The sequence below is a fragment of the Tetrahymena thermophila genome (genome assembly GCF_000189635.1).
Source record: "Tetrahymena thermophila SB210 genomic scaffold scf_8254803, whole genome shotgun sequence".
Classification (NCBI taxonomy): domain Eukaryota; phylum Ciliophora; class Oligohymenophorea; order Hymenostomatida; family Tetrahymenidae; genus Tetrahymena; species Tetrahymena thermophila.
Window position 1 is genome coordinate 1,682,480 of NW_002476559.1, and position 15,380 is coordinate 1,697,859.

Below are 15,380 nucleotides of genomic sequence, written 5' to 3' on the forward strand. Positions count from 1 at the left end.
ACTTGATTAAATCAAATATTTTGGTGAATAACATGAAGTACAGAAAGTTGCTTTTTTAATTGAAGAAATATTTTTTTAAATTATAATTCATAGAAAAAATATTTATACATGAGCTACTGCAGGTTTTGCAGTTACTATTACAGTCTACACAAGTTGTAGGATTGCTTAAATAAGTAGTAGTAGGACAAGTTAAGACACATGAAAAGTTATACAAAAAATATGAGGCTTGACAAGAAGTGCATCCAGATGCATTACAAGCTAGACAATTAGAAGAGCACTATTGATTAGTTGAAATAATGTATAAAATTAATAAAAAACATATTGAAAAATGTTTGAATTTACAAAATCAACAAGAACAAAAATATTGCTAAGACCAAAAGACTCTGTCTTTACATCAGAAACCAAATTATTGTAAAAAACTAAGTTTAAAGAATTAGAGCTATGAGTTATATTCACAGTCTATTATGTTTTTAGATCATTATAGCTACCATAACCACAAATATTATTATTTCCATCACTAGCAGCAAGCTTTACCTGCTACTTTATCTACCCATCTACTTAAACATAAAAATATTCATTATTCCATTAGTCAATTTTCCAAAGAGTATAATCTATCCTAACAGACCAATGAGGAGCTCTAAATAATTTTTAAAATAAATAAAAAATTTTTTTTAGAAATATATAACAAACACACTCTTTGTCTATCTGTATATAAAAGTAGATTAATAACAGTAATTTGACAAAACAAAAATTTAATTAATTAAGTATTTTGATAAATAAAAATAAATTGAGAATTTTTATGAAATAAATTATTTTTACAGTCCACTCCAAACTCTGCTAATGCTTGCACCTTATCCAGAGAGCCAAAATCCTCCTAATAAATGATTTTAACCGCAGTTAGTAGTTAATGCGCCACTTGAGCCAAAGGTTGTCTTAAACCCTTTAAAGTTGCTAACAGTTAGACCTAAACCTGTTATTTCACTCTAGCCAAAGTAGTTAGTAAATAAACCATTAAGCAAATATTATCCATCTTTAGTTTTTAATATTTGATTAGTAACAAAATAGTAAATAATTTAAATGATTATCATTTTTGAGATTAAATAAAATATTTAGATTAAAAAGTATATAAAGTGGAAGAAATTCTATTTGAAGTATTTAATTAAAAAAAAGTAACAAAAGAAATAATTGCTTATTTTACTTATTAATGCTGTAGAAAAATCAACACAAGTATTAGAAACTGGAGAAGAAGTTTATGGACAAGAAGATACACATTAACCTTAGTAAAGATAATAACTTGATTTGCATGATGTGCAAAGCTATGTAGATGAATTATATGTTTAGCAGTTTATGGAGTAATCAGTAACACATTTATTAGAGGTATTACTTTTTATAAAACCAGTAGGACAATTAGCAACACAAGAATATTAGTATTAAAAATATCCACTTGAGCAAGTACAAGTGCTGCCACTTTTAATAGAATTAGTAGGACAAGTTAGACATTGACTCTAAGTTAAATAAAAAAGTTAAAATATTTTATATAGTTGCATTGATAGTTTTTAACAAATCTTTGAATGAAAAAACAACTATTAATCAACACAAAAAAATATTTATGCAATTTACTTTAGTAGGACCATTACAGGTAGCGCAACTATAATCGCATGTATCTAAATAGAGATAGTAATTTTTAAAGCCAAATCCTCTATTTAAAAAACTCCAATATGCGTTTGGTAGAAGCTAAACAGTTACTGAATTTGAGTTATGAGTAATATTTTTTTAATATAAAATAAGCTCGTCATAGTGGCTTACAAACCATAAAATATTATAGCATATGACATCACCATCATCATAATTTTTAGTATAGGTATCTTGCAAATTTCCATCAATAAATATTTAAATTTGTTATCCACTGCTTTGATCTACTCCACCATAAAGTAAAAGATCAAATCTTAAAGAAAGGCTCCAGTGTGGAGGCAGTAGGTTATATGTTATTTACTATGGATTTACTTAAAAAACTCCATTAAAATTTTAATTTCCTACCCAATCCACATATTATGAACTTGATGTGCAAGTACTTATAGTATTTTATGACCATCCATTCGTACTTTAGTTTGGATCAACAAAATCTTATGAGACTAGGTATTCGACTTTTTATAATAAAGGGTTGAGTTTAAGGTTCTTTAAACTAAATAAATCTACCTTATCTTGTGAATATAACAAGTGCAGAAAAATAAATGAGAGAGAGTAAATACATGGTTAGATTGATTATTTTTATAATTAGAGTTACCAAATTTCTTTTTTGATAGTTTAAAAAATTGGATATCTAAGAAATCTGAAAAAAAATAAAAAATTATAATGAGTTATTTAGATCGATTACAGGTTTTTGATAAAAAATAGTAAAGGAATAAATAATTCAACTAATAATTTGTGTTATTTGCAATTTCAAAAAAGGAATTAAACAATACTTTCTTTTTTTCAATTAGGTATAATTACATTTTGATGATATTTAATTATAATGCAGCGGGGAAAATAATACTTACTTGATTTAAATATATGACAAATATAAACAATTTATACGCAAATAAGCTCAATTTGCGTCATAGTTTGAAACTCTGAATAACTAAATTCCACAAATATTCACAAATAATAAAACAAGAAAGATAGAAAAATAAATAAATATCAACCCATACATAAATTGAACGTCATATTTGTTAAATTATTAATCTTTTAAAAATCCAATAAAATAATAAAAACAGAGGTTTTTTGGCAAAAAAGAAGAAAACTTACACATTTAAATATTAAATGTTTTTTCTTTAATTGATGGTGAATGTAGAATGAAATTTGTGATACTATCTATCATTTGTGATACTTTAAAAAATTTTTAGCACCTTATCATACTATGAAGATCTCTTTTCAATAGCTCAATACTACTATTTTTTCAGATTAATGTATCTAATATTATACGAAATTTAAGAATTACATCCAGTTATTTCATTTATTTAGTTTTTTATTTTGATAACTATTTTATTTGCTTTCAATATTAATAATAAAACTGAATTATATTGTTGGTAGTATTTAAACTGAAGCAATTTTAGAAATCCTTTGTTTTAATTGAGAAATCGTTTGCCAGAAAATTTTTCAGATGAAAATGAAGAATAATTTCTAAAATTTTGTAAATATCAATTATTTTACCTGAAAATAAGATAATAGGTTTGTGTAAGTTGTTGTTTTCAATTTTTCTTGAAATATTAATTTTTACAATCTTTGCTCTAAGTAAAAGCCTTTTATTTATATAATTTGATATTTACTGGGTGTTTATTTCGATACTCTTTAATTAATACTATTTTCTATCCACAAATTTGCACTTTAAATTAATAAATTTGAAGGTAATTGTTGTGAGATAATAAAAAGAAAAAAATTAATCAAATTAGTACTACAACTTAAGTATAATATAAAATATTAACCTGAATTAAATGTAATCAAATAACAAATTTATAAATTTGTTAGTTTTTTAGTCTAGTTGTTTATAATAGTTGTAAAAAAATAATAACCTTTTATACAACAAAAAAATCTTTAAAAACACAATTTGTATAACAAAAATTAGAATATGCTAATTATAATTTTTTTATTAATTAATATAAACATTTTTTTAAATTTAAGAAATTTACTTGTTTAAAAAAAGAAAGAATATCATTTAAACAATCATTTTTGTTTCATGATTTGTTATAAAATAACGAAGAAATTTAAATACAATTACTCTCTTTACTTCTAAGCAAATATTTTCATTAACTTTATCGTTCATTCCTATGATGAAATTAATTATTATATAAAAAGTAAAAATAAAATAAGAATCAATATGAATCATATCTATTTATTCTTTAAGTATTTACTGAATATGATTATTGTTCTGTCTGTAATATAATTATTTACACTAAATTTTAATTATCAAAAACTTAAAGAAAAATAATTTAGAATTAAAAAAAATGGAATAGAATTTTCAAAATAAATAAATAATTAAAAACTCATAGTAAATAAGAAACTTTAGAATTTTTTATTATCTATAAAGCAAAATAATACAATTAAAAAGGAATAAATAAGCAGAAAAATAAATTTTTCTTAGATTATAAAAAATTGATAAAAACTTTTAAGTTAATTGTTTTAAGAAGATTTTTTTATTTTGAAGAAATAATATTTATAATAAATCGATCACTAAATAATAATAAATAAAGAAGGAAATAATAATTAAAAACATATGTGATAATTATTAATTATATTTAAAACATTAAAAAAGCTTAGAGTTTCAAGCAATTAATAGAATTTCAAATTTTTAACAAACAACCAACTATTTATTCATTTATTGTTTTTTTTTCTACTATACTTTTAAATGTTTATATGCTTAAAGAGTTCTTTAAGAGAGAGCTTTTTAGCTTAATTACAGAAATATTTTATCATGCAAAGAAACACATGTTAAGAGATTAGGGGAAATTCTCTTCTCCTTCATAATGGGAGTTTCGAGGCATATTTATTAGGACATTCTTATAAAATTTGTTTTAAATAGTGACATTTTCAAGCACTGTTGATGTTAGGACTCTTTCGTTGTTGTATGAAAGAAAACGTAAATTCGATTCAAATTTTAGATTAGAATCAGATTTTTCCAAATCAATGCTTGTTGTGGAGCTTTTCAGATTTACAAGATTTATAAGCATAGAATATTCATAATCTCCTGAGATGTTGAAGAAGTAATTGTCAAACACATTTATATTGTATGCTAGATCAGGTGTGAATTTTATTTCTCCTGTTTTGATTATTTCTTATTTTTTTAAGGTGACAATTGAGATATTTTTGTTTTTTTTAACTTGTTTTTAAGACTATTATGAGTATTCTTTGAAGCTTTTCATATCATCAAATATTAACTGTTGTAGATTATCATATGAGTCTTGGTGATTTTAAATATTCTGCTTTTGGATCTCATCTAAACTTTAGAACGAGCTAGTCTTTGTTGTGTTCTAAGAAAATTACTCATCTTCAAATATTTTAAAAAAAGCAATCTTTTTTGGGAAAATCATCACCAAAAACTCATACTCTGAGATTTTTTTGACTCTAGTAAAGAGCTAATTTCCTGCTATTCTTTTTTAGATAACTAAAGGATTGTCTACTCTGGTTATATCAAACATATTTATTGTTCCTTTGGAAATGCTCAATATGTATTTATCATAAAGTATGGTCTCCAGCCCATAAACCTAAGATGAATGGTATCCCTTCAGCCTTTGAAAAATTTTTCCAGTAATGATATTCCAAACAACTATTTTTTTTCCAACTCCAGCTACTAAAAATTTTCCATTTTAGAATGTAATCAACCTACAAATTTACTTTCTATTTGAAAAAGTCCTTTTGCGTTTTAAATTAACATCTATCTATGAATAAAATAAATCTTAATTACTTGATTGTGTTTTGCTATTTTTATTACCAAACTAGTTTATTTGATTTTCTATTAACATTTATTCTTCATTAAAATACTGATTATTAACACCTCGAAGATTTCTACTAACTTAACTAGAAAATTGATTGTTTATTTAAACAATATTCTAATTTATAGATTCAATAGATTTAAAATTTCTATTTTCAGGTAAGGTTATCTAAAGCTAAAATTCAATTATATTTCCATCATATCCAGAGATAAAGAAATAATCAGATCTTCTTGGGTCTTTCACTAAAACAACTAGCCCAAATTAAGAAATCTTTTGAGTAATTATGATTTTTGTTTTCTAAATATCAAATACATGGATAATTCCTTCTTGCGTGCCAAATACCAAAAACAAATTATACATGTGTATTAAGTTTGTTGTAATATTTAAATTTAAAGGAAACTGATATTTGAAAATTAATTTGTTTTCAAAGTTTTCCTCAAACATTATGTTTTTAATGTATTTTAAATCAACATTAATGTCAAATCTATTAATTTATTCAACTATTTCCTAAATCTTAATGCAATAATTGCTACTAAACTCTGATTTCTACTTTTTGTTCAAAGCTTAATTTCTTTCTAACTTCTACTTGATGTTTAAAAGCATTGCTTTCATTTCGTCTACATTATATATGTCTTTCGATTAAAGATTATGCATTTTCTGATCAAAGTTCAATTGAATTTTTTATTTCTTATTCTATTTCTAGCTTAAGCAAGCATTACACAAATATAAAAACTTACCAGTTTAGCTTAGGTCTATATACTCGAAAACCTATTAATGCTCTATACATATTTATGACAACTAAATGCTACTTTGCATAATTTCAACTAATTGATTTTGAATTATTGAATACTTATCTATCTATTTTTTTTATCTTTCAAACAAACAATAGACTCCTATCTAATTTAATAAAAAATTTCTTTTAATTAATTTACTAACAATTTAAAATAGTTGATTGTATATGTAATTATTTATTTATTCATCAATTTCTACTTAAAATAAATCATAAAGCTTCACTTATACGCATACATGTCGAGTTAAATTTAACTTAATAATATAAAAAACTACAACATCAAATATTTAATCCAATTTGAAATTGCTTCTTTTTTAATTTGAAAGCATTAAAAAGATTATTTGTAAAGTTCAAAAATATTTTTAAAAGCTTTTTTTGAATGAATATTTTTTCAAAAATATCTTGATTTGCTATTTTTTGGTTATTAATTTATAGTATATTCTTAATTTGAGAAATAGACAAAATAAATTTTACTATCCTCTTTTTTGTATTTGATTATAAAATCATAATATTGATTATCTTACAATTTATTGAAATATATTTTTGTATCATATCATAAATATAAAAATTTTTATTTAAAAAATTTTGAAATAATTTTTAGTTTTTGGGAAATTTGTGAATATTTAATGAATTAAAAGGTTTATAATAGCCGAAGATGGATAAAACAAAATGAATTTTTATTCAAATTATATCAAAAATACTTTAAATTAAATAATTAGGATAAGATTTATAGTAAACATTTTTATTTTATGTTTCATGTAATGGTTGCAAATTTTATGAAAAATGATAATAAAACTTAAAAAAAAAACCTGGAAGAAAATGTAGTAGGTTTGTAAGAATAAATACAATTTAACAGTTTATTTGCATAGCCCTAAACTTGAATTTAACTGCTTCTGTAAAGAGCATTATTTATTTATAAAATTTATAAAAGTAGTTAATAAATGTATTGTCTTTAAATAGCCATCAAAAATATTTATAAGTAAATATTTGGTAAAATTTATCAAAAAACAATTTTAATAAAAAAATAAAATGTGATGACAAATATTAATTTCCTATTATTAATAAACTTTTAGTTAAAAATCACAATTATATCATGAATAAATATTTAATTCAAAGTACCAATGACCAATGTAATTATCTTATCATTGTGAATCAGATAAAATATCATAAATATTTAAATGAGTAATCTTTGAAAAAGAAAATAATATGACAGGTAATATTTTATTTTTCTAAACTTAAATATATATAATTTTATACAATAAGAAAATATAGTAACATGAAAAAAAATTAAGTTTGCTTAAATTATTTTCATTCTTTAATTTCTACATATTATCGTTAACAAATAATTATTTTTCTATTAGTTTTTTCACTTTCTTTGCTTTGTAGGAATATTTTTATATTTCTGTTTTCTATCTGTTATTTAATGTTGTTTTTTGATTAAATAATTAATACCTTTTTTTAAAAAGATATTTACTTTTTTAAAAAACTTCATTCATTTTAAGTTTAGTGGATTAACTTTTATTTAATTAATAGTCATGAAATATTTTATTTATTTTAATTGTTATAAATTAATATTTAATAAATAAATAAAAAATAGAATACTTTGATAGCCATATGAGATATTTCATTTTTTTTAAGATTGTTATTCTAACTAATCATTTCTGTGTTACTCTATCATGTATATTGTTTGCTCATGAATTGGTTGTTCTAAAATTTCATCAACTTTTTTGACTTCAATATTATTTTTACTTACTTAAACTGATTTATCTAATTTTAGATTATTTTTAGCTGATTTTACTTGATTGGTTTAATTTTTTATTTTTTTTTATGTTACTTATTAGTATTCTTTCATTCTTTTGTCAATTTTTTTGTAACTAAATATAAATGCTATGAAAATAAATAAGGCAATCAGTATGGATGCGCAAATAAAACCAATAATAAGTAGTTAATTTAATGAAAATGACTAGTTATTTAAATTATAATATTAATTATTTTACTCTTTTTATTAGTCGTTTACCTCTTAAGTAGTTTAATTTACATATATTTTAGAATCTATAATGTTTTATAAATAAGCACATTTTCCAACTTAAGAAATCCAGTCTAATCCATCTTAGCAAATGTTTGATGATTTGCAATCAGAATAAGTATCAGCTATAACTCCATTACCACAGAGCTTCATACATTTTTAAAATTTAAATGAATATATTTCATTTATTTCACAATCATTTTCTTATTAACAATTTTTAATATCAGTAACTATACTACAATCTGAGCATTAATAAGATATTCCAGTAGTAGTATATATAGCAGATTTATTGCATAAACGTCTATAATTACATTATTATTATTTTATTTATAACATGCCATTTAGACATTATGGAAGACATTTTTGGAAAGTCTAACTCCATCCATAGCCTTATTTGCAACTGTATTATTTATCCAAACATATATTTTTAAAGCATTTATTACACTTCAAACCTTATTGTTAGATGTAGCATTATCTCTATGTAAATAACTAATTCAAATAATATCCTTGCTAATTTAAATATTAGCAATTTTTATTTTAGAGTGTAGAACTATCACAAGTATAAGGAGATCCACTTATGCCTGTCTCTGATCCTAATTAAACTTTGATATATTAAAATAATTATTTTTAAAGTGTTAATAAAAACTTTAATAGAAAAAAATTATTTTATTTAATTAATTATTAAAAAAATTAAATTTACCTTAATATTAATAATATATTTAAAAAGAAATAGAAGTAGTATCACCAGATTTATAAAATTAATAGTAACATATCCCATTTACTAAAATATAATTATTCTAACACTGTAAACATTTATTTGGACCTTTTAACTATAAACAAAAATATTCATAATAAACAGGATAACATTATTAAGTATTGATTTCTCGTGAAGATCCCAAACCACATTATGAGCAATAACGGTCTTAACTTTAACCTACGCATGGATAGTATTCTAAAGAATAGTCATTTTTTATGCATTAAGCACCTGTATTATCATAACCATTATATTAAAATAGAATATAATTTTATATACATTAGTAACAATAAGTTGGATTTTAATAGGAATAAATCAAACAATTTTTTATCATAGGTATAGGATAGCATTTACCTTATTGCATAATATATTATTATTAACATAATAAACAGTTTTCTTAAGTATCATAAATTATACAATATGGCGTTTAACCTTTGATACATTCATTTTATAACAGAAAATATTAATCATTGCAAACTATACACTTATTTTCTGCTATTACTCTACAATTAGGTATGCCTAAGTCTTCTGATTATCCACAGAAGCTTTAATATGTTTAAAATAATTATGTTCCCTGAGGTTATTGTGTTTAAACATAATATACACCTTTTCTTTCACATTTAAAGCATAAGTTAGACATGTATTAGGTACATCCTTATATTTAATTAAGAATATTCATGCATCCAAATTAATTTTAGGGGGTTAAGGGGGAAATTAATTAATTAAAATAATAAGAATAAGATTAATCTTAAGCAAAGTCAATAGCAAACGATAAAAGCAAAAGATAAATAGGATCATTATACTCAATATTGATTGGAATTGAAGTTTAGATAATTTAAAGCTTTATAAAATTAGTTATTGAATTTTTTAACATACTAAAAGTCTTATAATCTAGTTAATATCCTATATTACATAACGGTAATTATATATATATATTTCCTACTGCGTCTGTGCTCGTAGACGAAGAACCTGCTGTATTTTGAGATGGTGATTATGTACATAATCCTTAAGAATTAAAATACCCACTTTGGCATTACATACAAAATTAAAACAATCCAGCATATCCAAAAGTTAAACAATTTTAGAAATAAGTACATGCAGATCCTGTAGAATCTATCGCTTCACCATCTGAGCAAGTGCATGTAATACCATTATTTTTGAGACATTAAAAGTTTATGGGAATGCAGCCAATAGAATCCTTAAAAGCAAAATTTTGCATACATTAAATATCTGTATCGTAAATTGCATCATTGGTAATCTTATTTGGGTTGATTAAGTTAAAGAGGCCATAGTATGTATTATATTTCTTTGATTTATAGAATAGCTCATAATTTTGGATGCACGTTTAACCATTGGTAATTTTGCAAAATCTATCTGGAAAGTGGAATATTAAGTCCTATGAAATATCTAGAGTATAAGGAAATCTAGGAGATATACATATCTTGTTAACTGTATCGATCTTAGAGCATCTCGGATCATACTGTAATGGATTTTCTGTGACAAATAACTCATTATGATCTATTTAAATAGTTGTATAAGCTTCATCACACTCTCTGTTTCTATCTAGTCTTTTACAATAAGAATATAAAGGCATAGGTAAAATTGAAGCCTCAATGCATGATTTAAAATCATAATCTACAATATATCCAAACTTGCATTCTTAGCAGATCATCTAAAGCTGAGTATTCTATGGATTTTAATACACAATAAAGGGAAATGAGCAGTTATCAATCATATTTTTTGACTAAACTTAAGTAAGTAAAAATAGCAATCCTATAGGAAGCAAAAATTCAATTTTTTTCATGTTTCCTTTGATTAAAATTTTCTTAAATTTAATTATTATCTCAATTTAGTTTGTGGTAACTAAATCATGATTTAATTAACAAAAAATTAAAAAGAGAAATAAAATCAATGGTAAATTTCATAAACTTGTAAATTAATTCTGATCAAAATAAAATAAATTGTAAGTTAAGATAAACAAATCAATTGATATTTTATTAATCTAGCTAGAACTACCGTTTTCTTTAAAACACCAATTTAAAAACTATGACGTAAGCAATAAATAAATAAATATTTATATATTTAAGGATAAAATCAAAATGATAGAATGCAATGGTAACTCAATAGTAGACTGTATGATTAACATATCATCCATTTTTAATATAGTCTTTATTTTACAAAAATTTATTAAATTTTTGGGATTTTTATATCTGTAAGATATCTAATAATGCGGGGTCAAATTATATGCAATTACTTCTATTATTTAAGGAAAATTTGAAAATCGTTTATATATATATTTTTTCTATCCCTTTCTTGAGTCTCAATTAAGTAAATTAGTGTATCAAGAGGAGATTTTCAATTTTTAAAAATTTCTACGGAATCATTGAGTAAAAATAAGAAAATATAAATTGATTCGATAATTAAGTATTTAAGTTGATGAAATGTACTAATAATAAATATTTAACACTATTTTGTAATCTACAGTATTTACTTTAAAGAATTAGATAAAAATATTTAGAGAAAATTTTCCTAGAAAAAAACTAATTAATCCTTCCTTACCATCTTTTCTTTAGAAATGCTTAAGTATCTATACATGTTTTCAATATATATTAATTTATTTTAAAAATATAGTTAAAAAAGAAGAAAAAAACAGAAAACTAAGACTTTTATTTTCAATGAACAAAAATATTTCACTCTATTAAAATAATTAAAAAATGGTTTGATTTTCCTTCTCAATAAATTGATTTATAGCTAGCTCTTCATATTATTGGAATTTTTGATTAGAGAATTTAAAAATATCGAAACTTTATTGTAGTAATCTTGTTTCATTAAAAACCAAAATATTTTTATATCATAAGCAGAGTTGTTAACTCTTTAGAAAAGCAAATGCTCAACTCAGATGGCTTTTTAATTCTTAATTTTAAATATTTTGCGAGTTATAAATTAAAAATTTCAAAAAAATTATTTTAATAGGTGGAATAATCTAAAAATAAGTAAATAATTATGAAAAAAAGTGAATAAAATTAGCTTAAAATCATAAAAATTAAATGAGATATCATTATCTGTACCTAAACAGTTCGTGATATTTTAATTACACGATTAGCTATATATGTATCAAGTAATTATATTTTTTTAAATCAAACTAAATATTTGATGAGGCTGAAAATATTAAACATTTTAATAAAAGATTTTTTATCAAAAATGAGAAAATAAAAAGCAAAGACTTATTAAATGGATTTTTTAAATTTAAATAAAGGATTGATTATCTTATATATCAGAAAGGGATTTTTTAATTTATTTTAGTTGTGCACGCGTTTCAAATCAAAAAAAATATAAATTTGGCAGAAAACAATAAAATTAGCAACTACGATTTTAAGAGTAATTATTCTTTTAAATTGCAGTAAATATTTGGATTTTAAGAATGATTAATCCATGAAAAATTTAATTCTTTGTAACTTTCTAAAATATTTTGTTAAAAAAGTAATAAAAAATTCGAAAATAAAAAAGCTCGAATATCGATTAATCATACTATTATCAATCTATTACATATTTTATATATTTAATTTATAGACAGATTTTAAAAAGTGATGATTTTAAAATATAAATTTTCATTTATATATGTTTTTTTTGATTGTTTGTTTGGTCAAAAAAATGAAAATGTGAGTGTATCCACAAAATATAACATAACAAATATATAAACAAACAAATAATATATTTTGTAAGATTTTTATTATTTTTTAAGCTTTGCCAAACAAAACATTTGATTTAGTTACAAGTTAATTAATTAATCTCTAATTCTCCTTATAATAAATAATTTAAATTAAATTGAAATATTATACTAAAACATCAATCTAAAAAATGAGCTAGGTAGACAGCGAGTTCTTGGTTTTATTTTTAAATCAATTAGTTAATAACGAAGTTTTTGCAGAAAAGGGTTTCATTAAAAAGCTCTAGTTAGTTGCAGAAAGCATTTAGAATGATTAGGCTTAAAAGAATGTTGATATTGCTATCTCTTCTTTAAAGTAATTTATACAAAAAAATATGGAGGAGTTCAAGGAAAATGAAGAGCTCAAGATTTTATCACCCATGAAATAGCTCAAAGTCAAACGTTTGTATGTAGACGGATGCTTTGATCTCATGCATTCAGGTCATTTCAATGCCATAAGATAGGTAATCTCAATTTTCATATCAAAATAAATTAGATTTATTGCTTAAATAATTTTCCCTCTCTATTTACTCAACTAAACTAGTTTTTTTTCAAAAGGCTAAATAATACTGCGAAACTCTTGTTGTTGGTGTCATTGCCCAAGAAGAAATCACCAAGAGAAAAGGTCCTCCCGTTCTCAGTTATGAAGAAAGAGTTGGAATCGGTAATATTTTTATCTTTATTTCATTACATGGATTTAATGAATTAGGATGATATAAAAAACTTCAAAACGTGGAAAAATAGAAAGATATTTTTTTATTAAAACGAGCTTCAATCTATTACTTTCTTACTTAAATGGTTCTAGAGATAAATTTTAGTTGATATTTAATTTAAAATGAAATAATAATTCAAGTTTACCTTTTTTATATTAACTACTTTGTCAAAAATAATCAGCTAAGGCTTGTAAATGGGCTGACGAAATCTGCGAACATGCTCCTTATGATCCAACTATTGAGCTTATTGATCGTCTCAACTGTAGTCATGTCGCCCACGGAGACGATATGATCGTTGGACCTGATGGCTGTGATGCTTATTCCCCTTTTAAGATCTCAAACAGAATGATGTAAAATATATTTATTATTACTCTTCAAAAATAGCTAGCTGAAAAATGATTTTCAAAACAGAGCTAACAATGAAAAAGATTAAAAAATATTAATAATTTGATTAAAATTTAACAAAAATAGAACTTTCAAGAGAACTGAAGGTATTTCTACCACTGATATCGTAGGTAGACTTCTATTGATGACCAAGAATTAATAGAGTATTGAAATAGTAATAAATTAGATAATTATTAATAATGCAATTAGGGAGATATGAATCAATCAATTTATTTATTTATTTTTCAATAGAGTTCAACACAATAAAACTTATTTTTATCTAATAAAATTTCAATTGATTAATTCATCAATTTTTTATTTTGTATAAATGTAGAAAAAAATTCGTAAATTAAGTGGAGAACAAGGAATTACAGCAAGCAAAATTGAATCTTTGGAAAACACAACTAACATTAAAGAAGTTGATGAATCTACTGCTGTCAAACTAAAACTTTTGAACACCACAAAGAGAATTAGATAATTCAGTTAAGGAAACAGAGAACCAAAAGAAGGAGATAAAATTGTTTATATTGATGGCTCTTTTGATATGCTTCATATTGGCCACATTGAAACTTTAAAGAAAGCCAAAGAACTCGGAGACTACCTTATTGTTGGTTTACATGATGATGAAGTAAAAATATTTTTTTTTTAATTTAAAAGGATCTAAAAGAAATAAATAAATCAATCAAATTAATCTGAATTTAATGATATTTTAAAATAAAAATAGACTGTTTAGGAAAAGAAAGGAAGCAATTATCCTGTTTTGACCCTTTAAGAAAGAGTTCTTAATGTTTTGGCTATGAAGGTAAATTGATAAATAAATTATTAAGAAATATAAACAGTTTTTTGATAATTTTTAAATAGTATGTTGATGAAGTTATTATTGGTGCTCCCTGGTAGCCAACAGAATAATTAATAAAGCAATTTAACATCAGTATAGTTGTTGAAGGAACAATGACTAAGCTAAAAGAAAACAAGCCAGAAGTTATTGAACAAGATCCTTATTTAGTTCCCAAAAAATTAGGTATTTTCAAGCAAATCGAATCCTCAAACGACATGACCACTGATAAAATAGTTGAAAGAATCATTGAAAACAGATTGAGGTAAAAAAAGCATAATTAAATAAAATAAAATTTTATTAGGCATTTAAAAATTTTATTTGTTTGTTTTAAAAATAGATTCCTTGAAATTTACAATGTCAAAAACAAAAAGTAAGACTTGTACTATGAATAAGAAAGAAAAGTTAAAGAAGTCTGATCTATCTATAATTAAAAGATTGACTTAACTTTCACAATATTTATATATTATATTATTGTTAAACCTTTTTGTGTTGATTCTAGCTAGTAATCCTTTAGAGCATAAAGGATTTTTGTGTGCTAAAATTTTGTTTTCATTTATAAAAAAATCATCAATAAATAATTCAAGTTAAATTTTAATTTAATTTTAAAGATAAAAAATATATTTTTAAAACACATTCATTTGAAATAGCTAAAATATTTATTTTATTTCTATTTTTATATTTAAATAATTGATATAATAGCTTAA

General features: G+C 22.8%; 4 protein-coding genes across 4 annotated transcripts in view; 1 reads left to right on the top strand and 3 right to left on the bottom strand. All coding sequences in view use genetic code 6, as the record gives it.

Annotated features, from left to right (window-relative positions):
- TTHERM_00014950 (zinc finger lsd1 subclass family protein) overlaps positions 1–2,251 on the bottom strand; it is a gene marked incomplete at both ends in the record, with an annotated part of 8,155 nt that extends 5,904 nt beyond the window's left edge. Inside the window, 7 exons of the mRNA XM_001008374.3 lie at positions 1–50; positions 109–277; positions 343–637; positions 820–1,030; positions 1,199–1,505; positions 1,621–2,144; positions 2,197–2,251. The exon at positions 1–50 is cut by the window's left edge and continues 175 nt beyond it. Of these exons, the coding sequence (XP_001008374.3) occupies positions 1–50; positions 109–277; positions 343–637; positions 820–1,030; positions 1,199–1,505; positions 1,621–2,144; positions 2,197–2,251 (1,611 nt within the window). The remainder of the gene's footprint in view (positions 51–108; positions 278–342; positions 638–819; positions 1,031–1,198; positions 1,506–1,620; positions 2,145–2,196) is intronic.
- A 2,194-nt stretch (positions 2,252–4,445) lies between these two features.
- Positions 4,446–6,077, bottom strand: TTHERM_00015950 (hypothetical protein; the record flags this gene model as incomplete). The annotated part of the gene is made up of 1 exon (XM_001008375.2): positions 4,446–6,077. The coding sequence occupies one exon, from the start codon at positions 6,075–6,077 to the stop codon at positions 4,446–4,448; it is 1,632 nt and encodes a 543-aa protein (XP_001008375.2).
- A 2,037-nt stretch (positions 6,078–8,114) lies between these two features.
- TTHERM_00015970 (hypothetical protein) lies at positions 8,115–10,839 on the bottom strand (the record flags this gene model as incomplete). The annotated part of the gene is made up of 3 exons (XM_001008377.2): positions 8,115–8,142; positions 8,253–8,883; positions 8,982–10,839. The coding sequence occupies 3 exons, from the start codon at positions 10,837–10,839 to the stop codon at positions 8,115–8,117; spliced, it is 2,517 nt and encodes an 838-aa protein (XP_001008377.2).
- Positions 10,840–12,893: 2,054 nt separating this feature from the next.
- TTHERM_00015980 (choline-phosphate cytidylyltransferase) lies at positions 12,894–15,092 on the top strand (the record flags this gene model as incomplete). Its single annotated transcript, XM_001008378.3, has 8 exons — positions 12,894–13,205; positions 13,300–13,405; positions 13,636–13,804; positions 13,926–14,013; positions 14,173–14,466; positions 14,563–14,640; positions 14,700–14,938; positions 15,014–15,092. 8 exons carry the CDS (start codon positions 12,894–12,896, stop codon positions 15,090–15,092), a joined length of 1,365 nt encoding a protein of 454 aa, XP_001008378.1.
- Between the last annotated feature and the right edge of the window lie 288 nt (positions 15,093–15,380).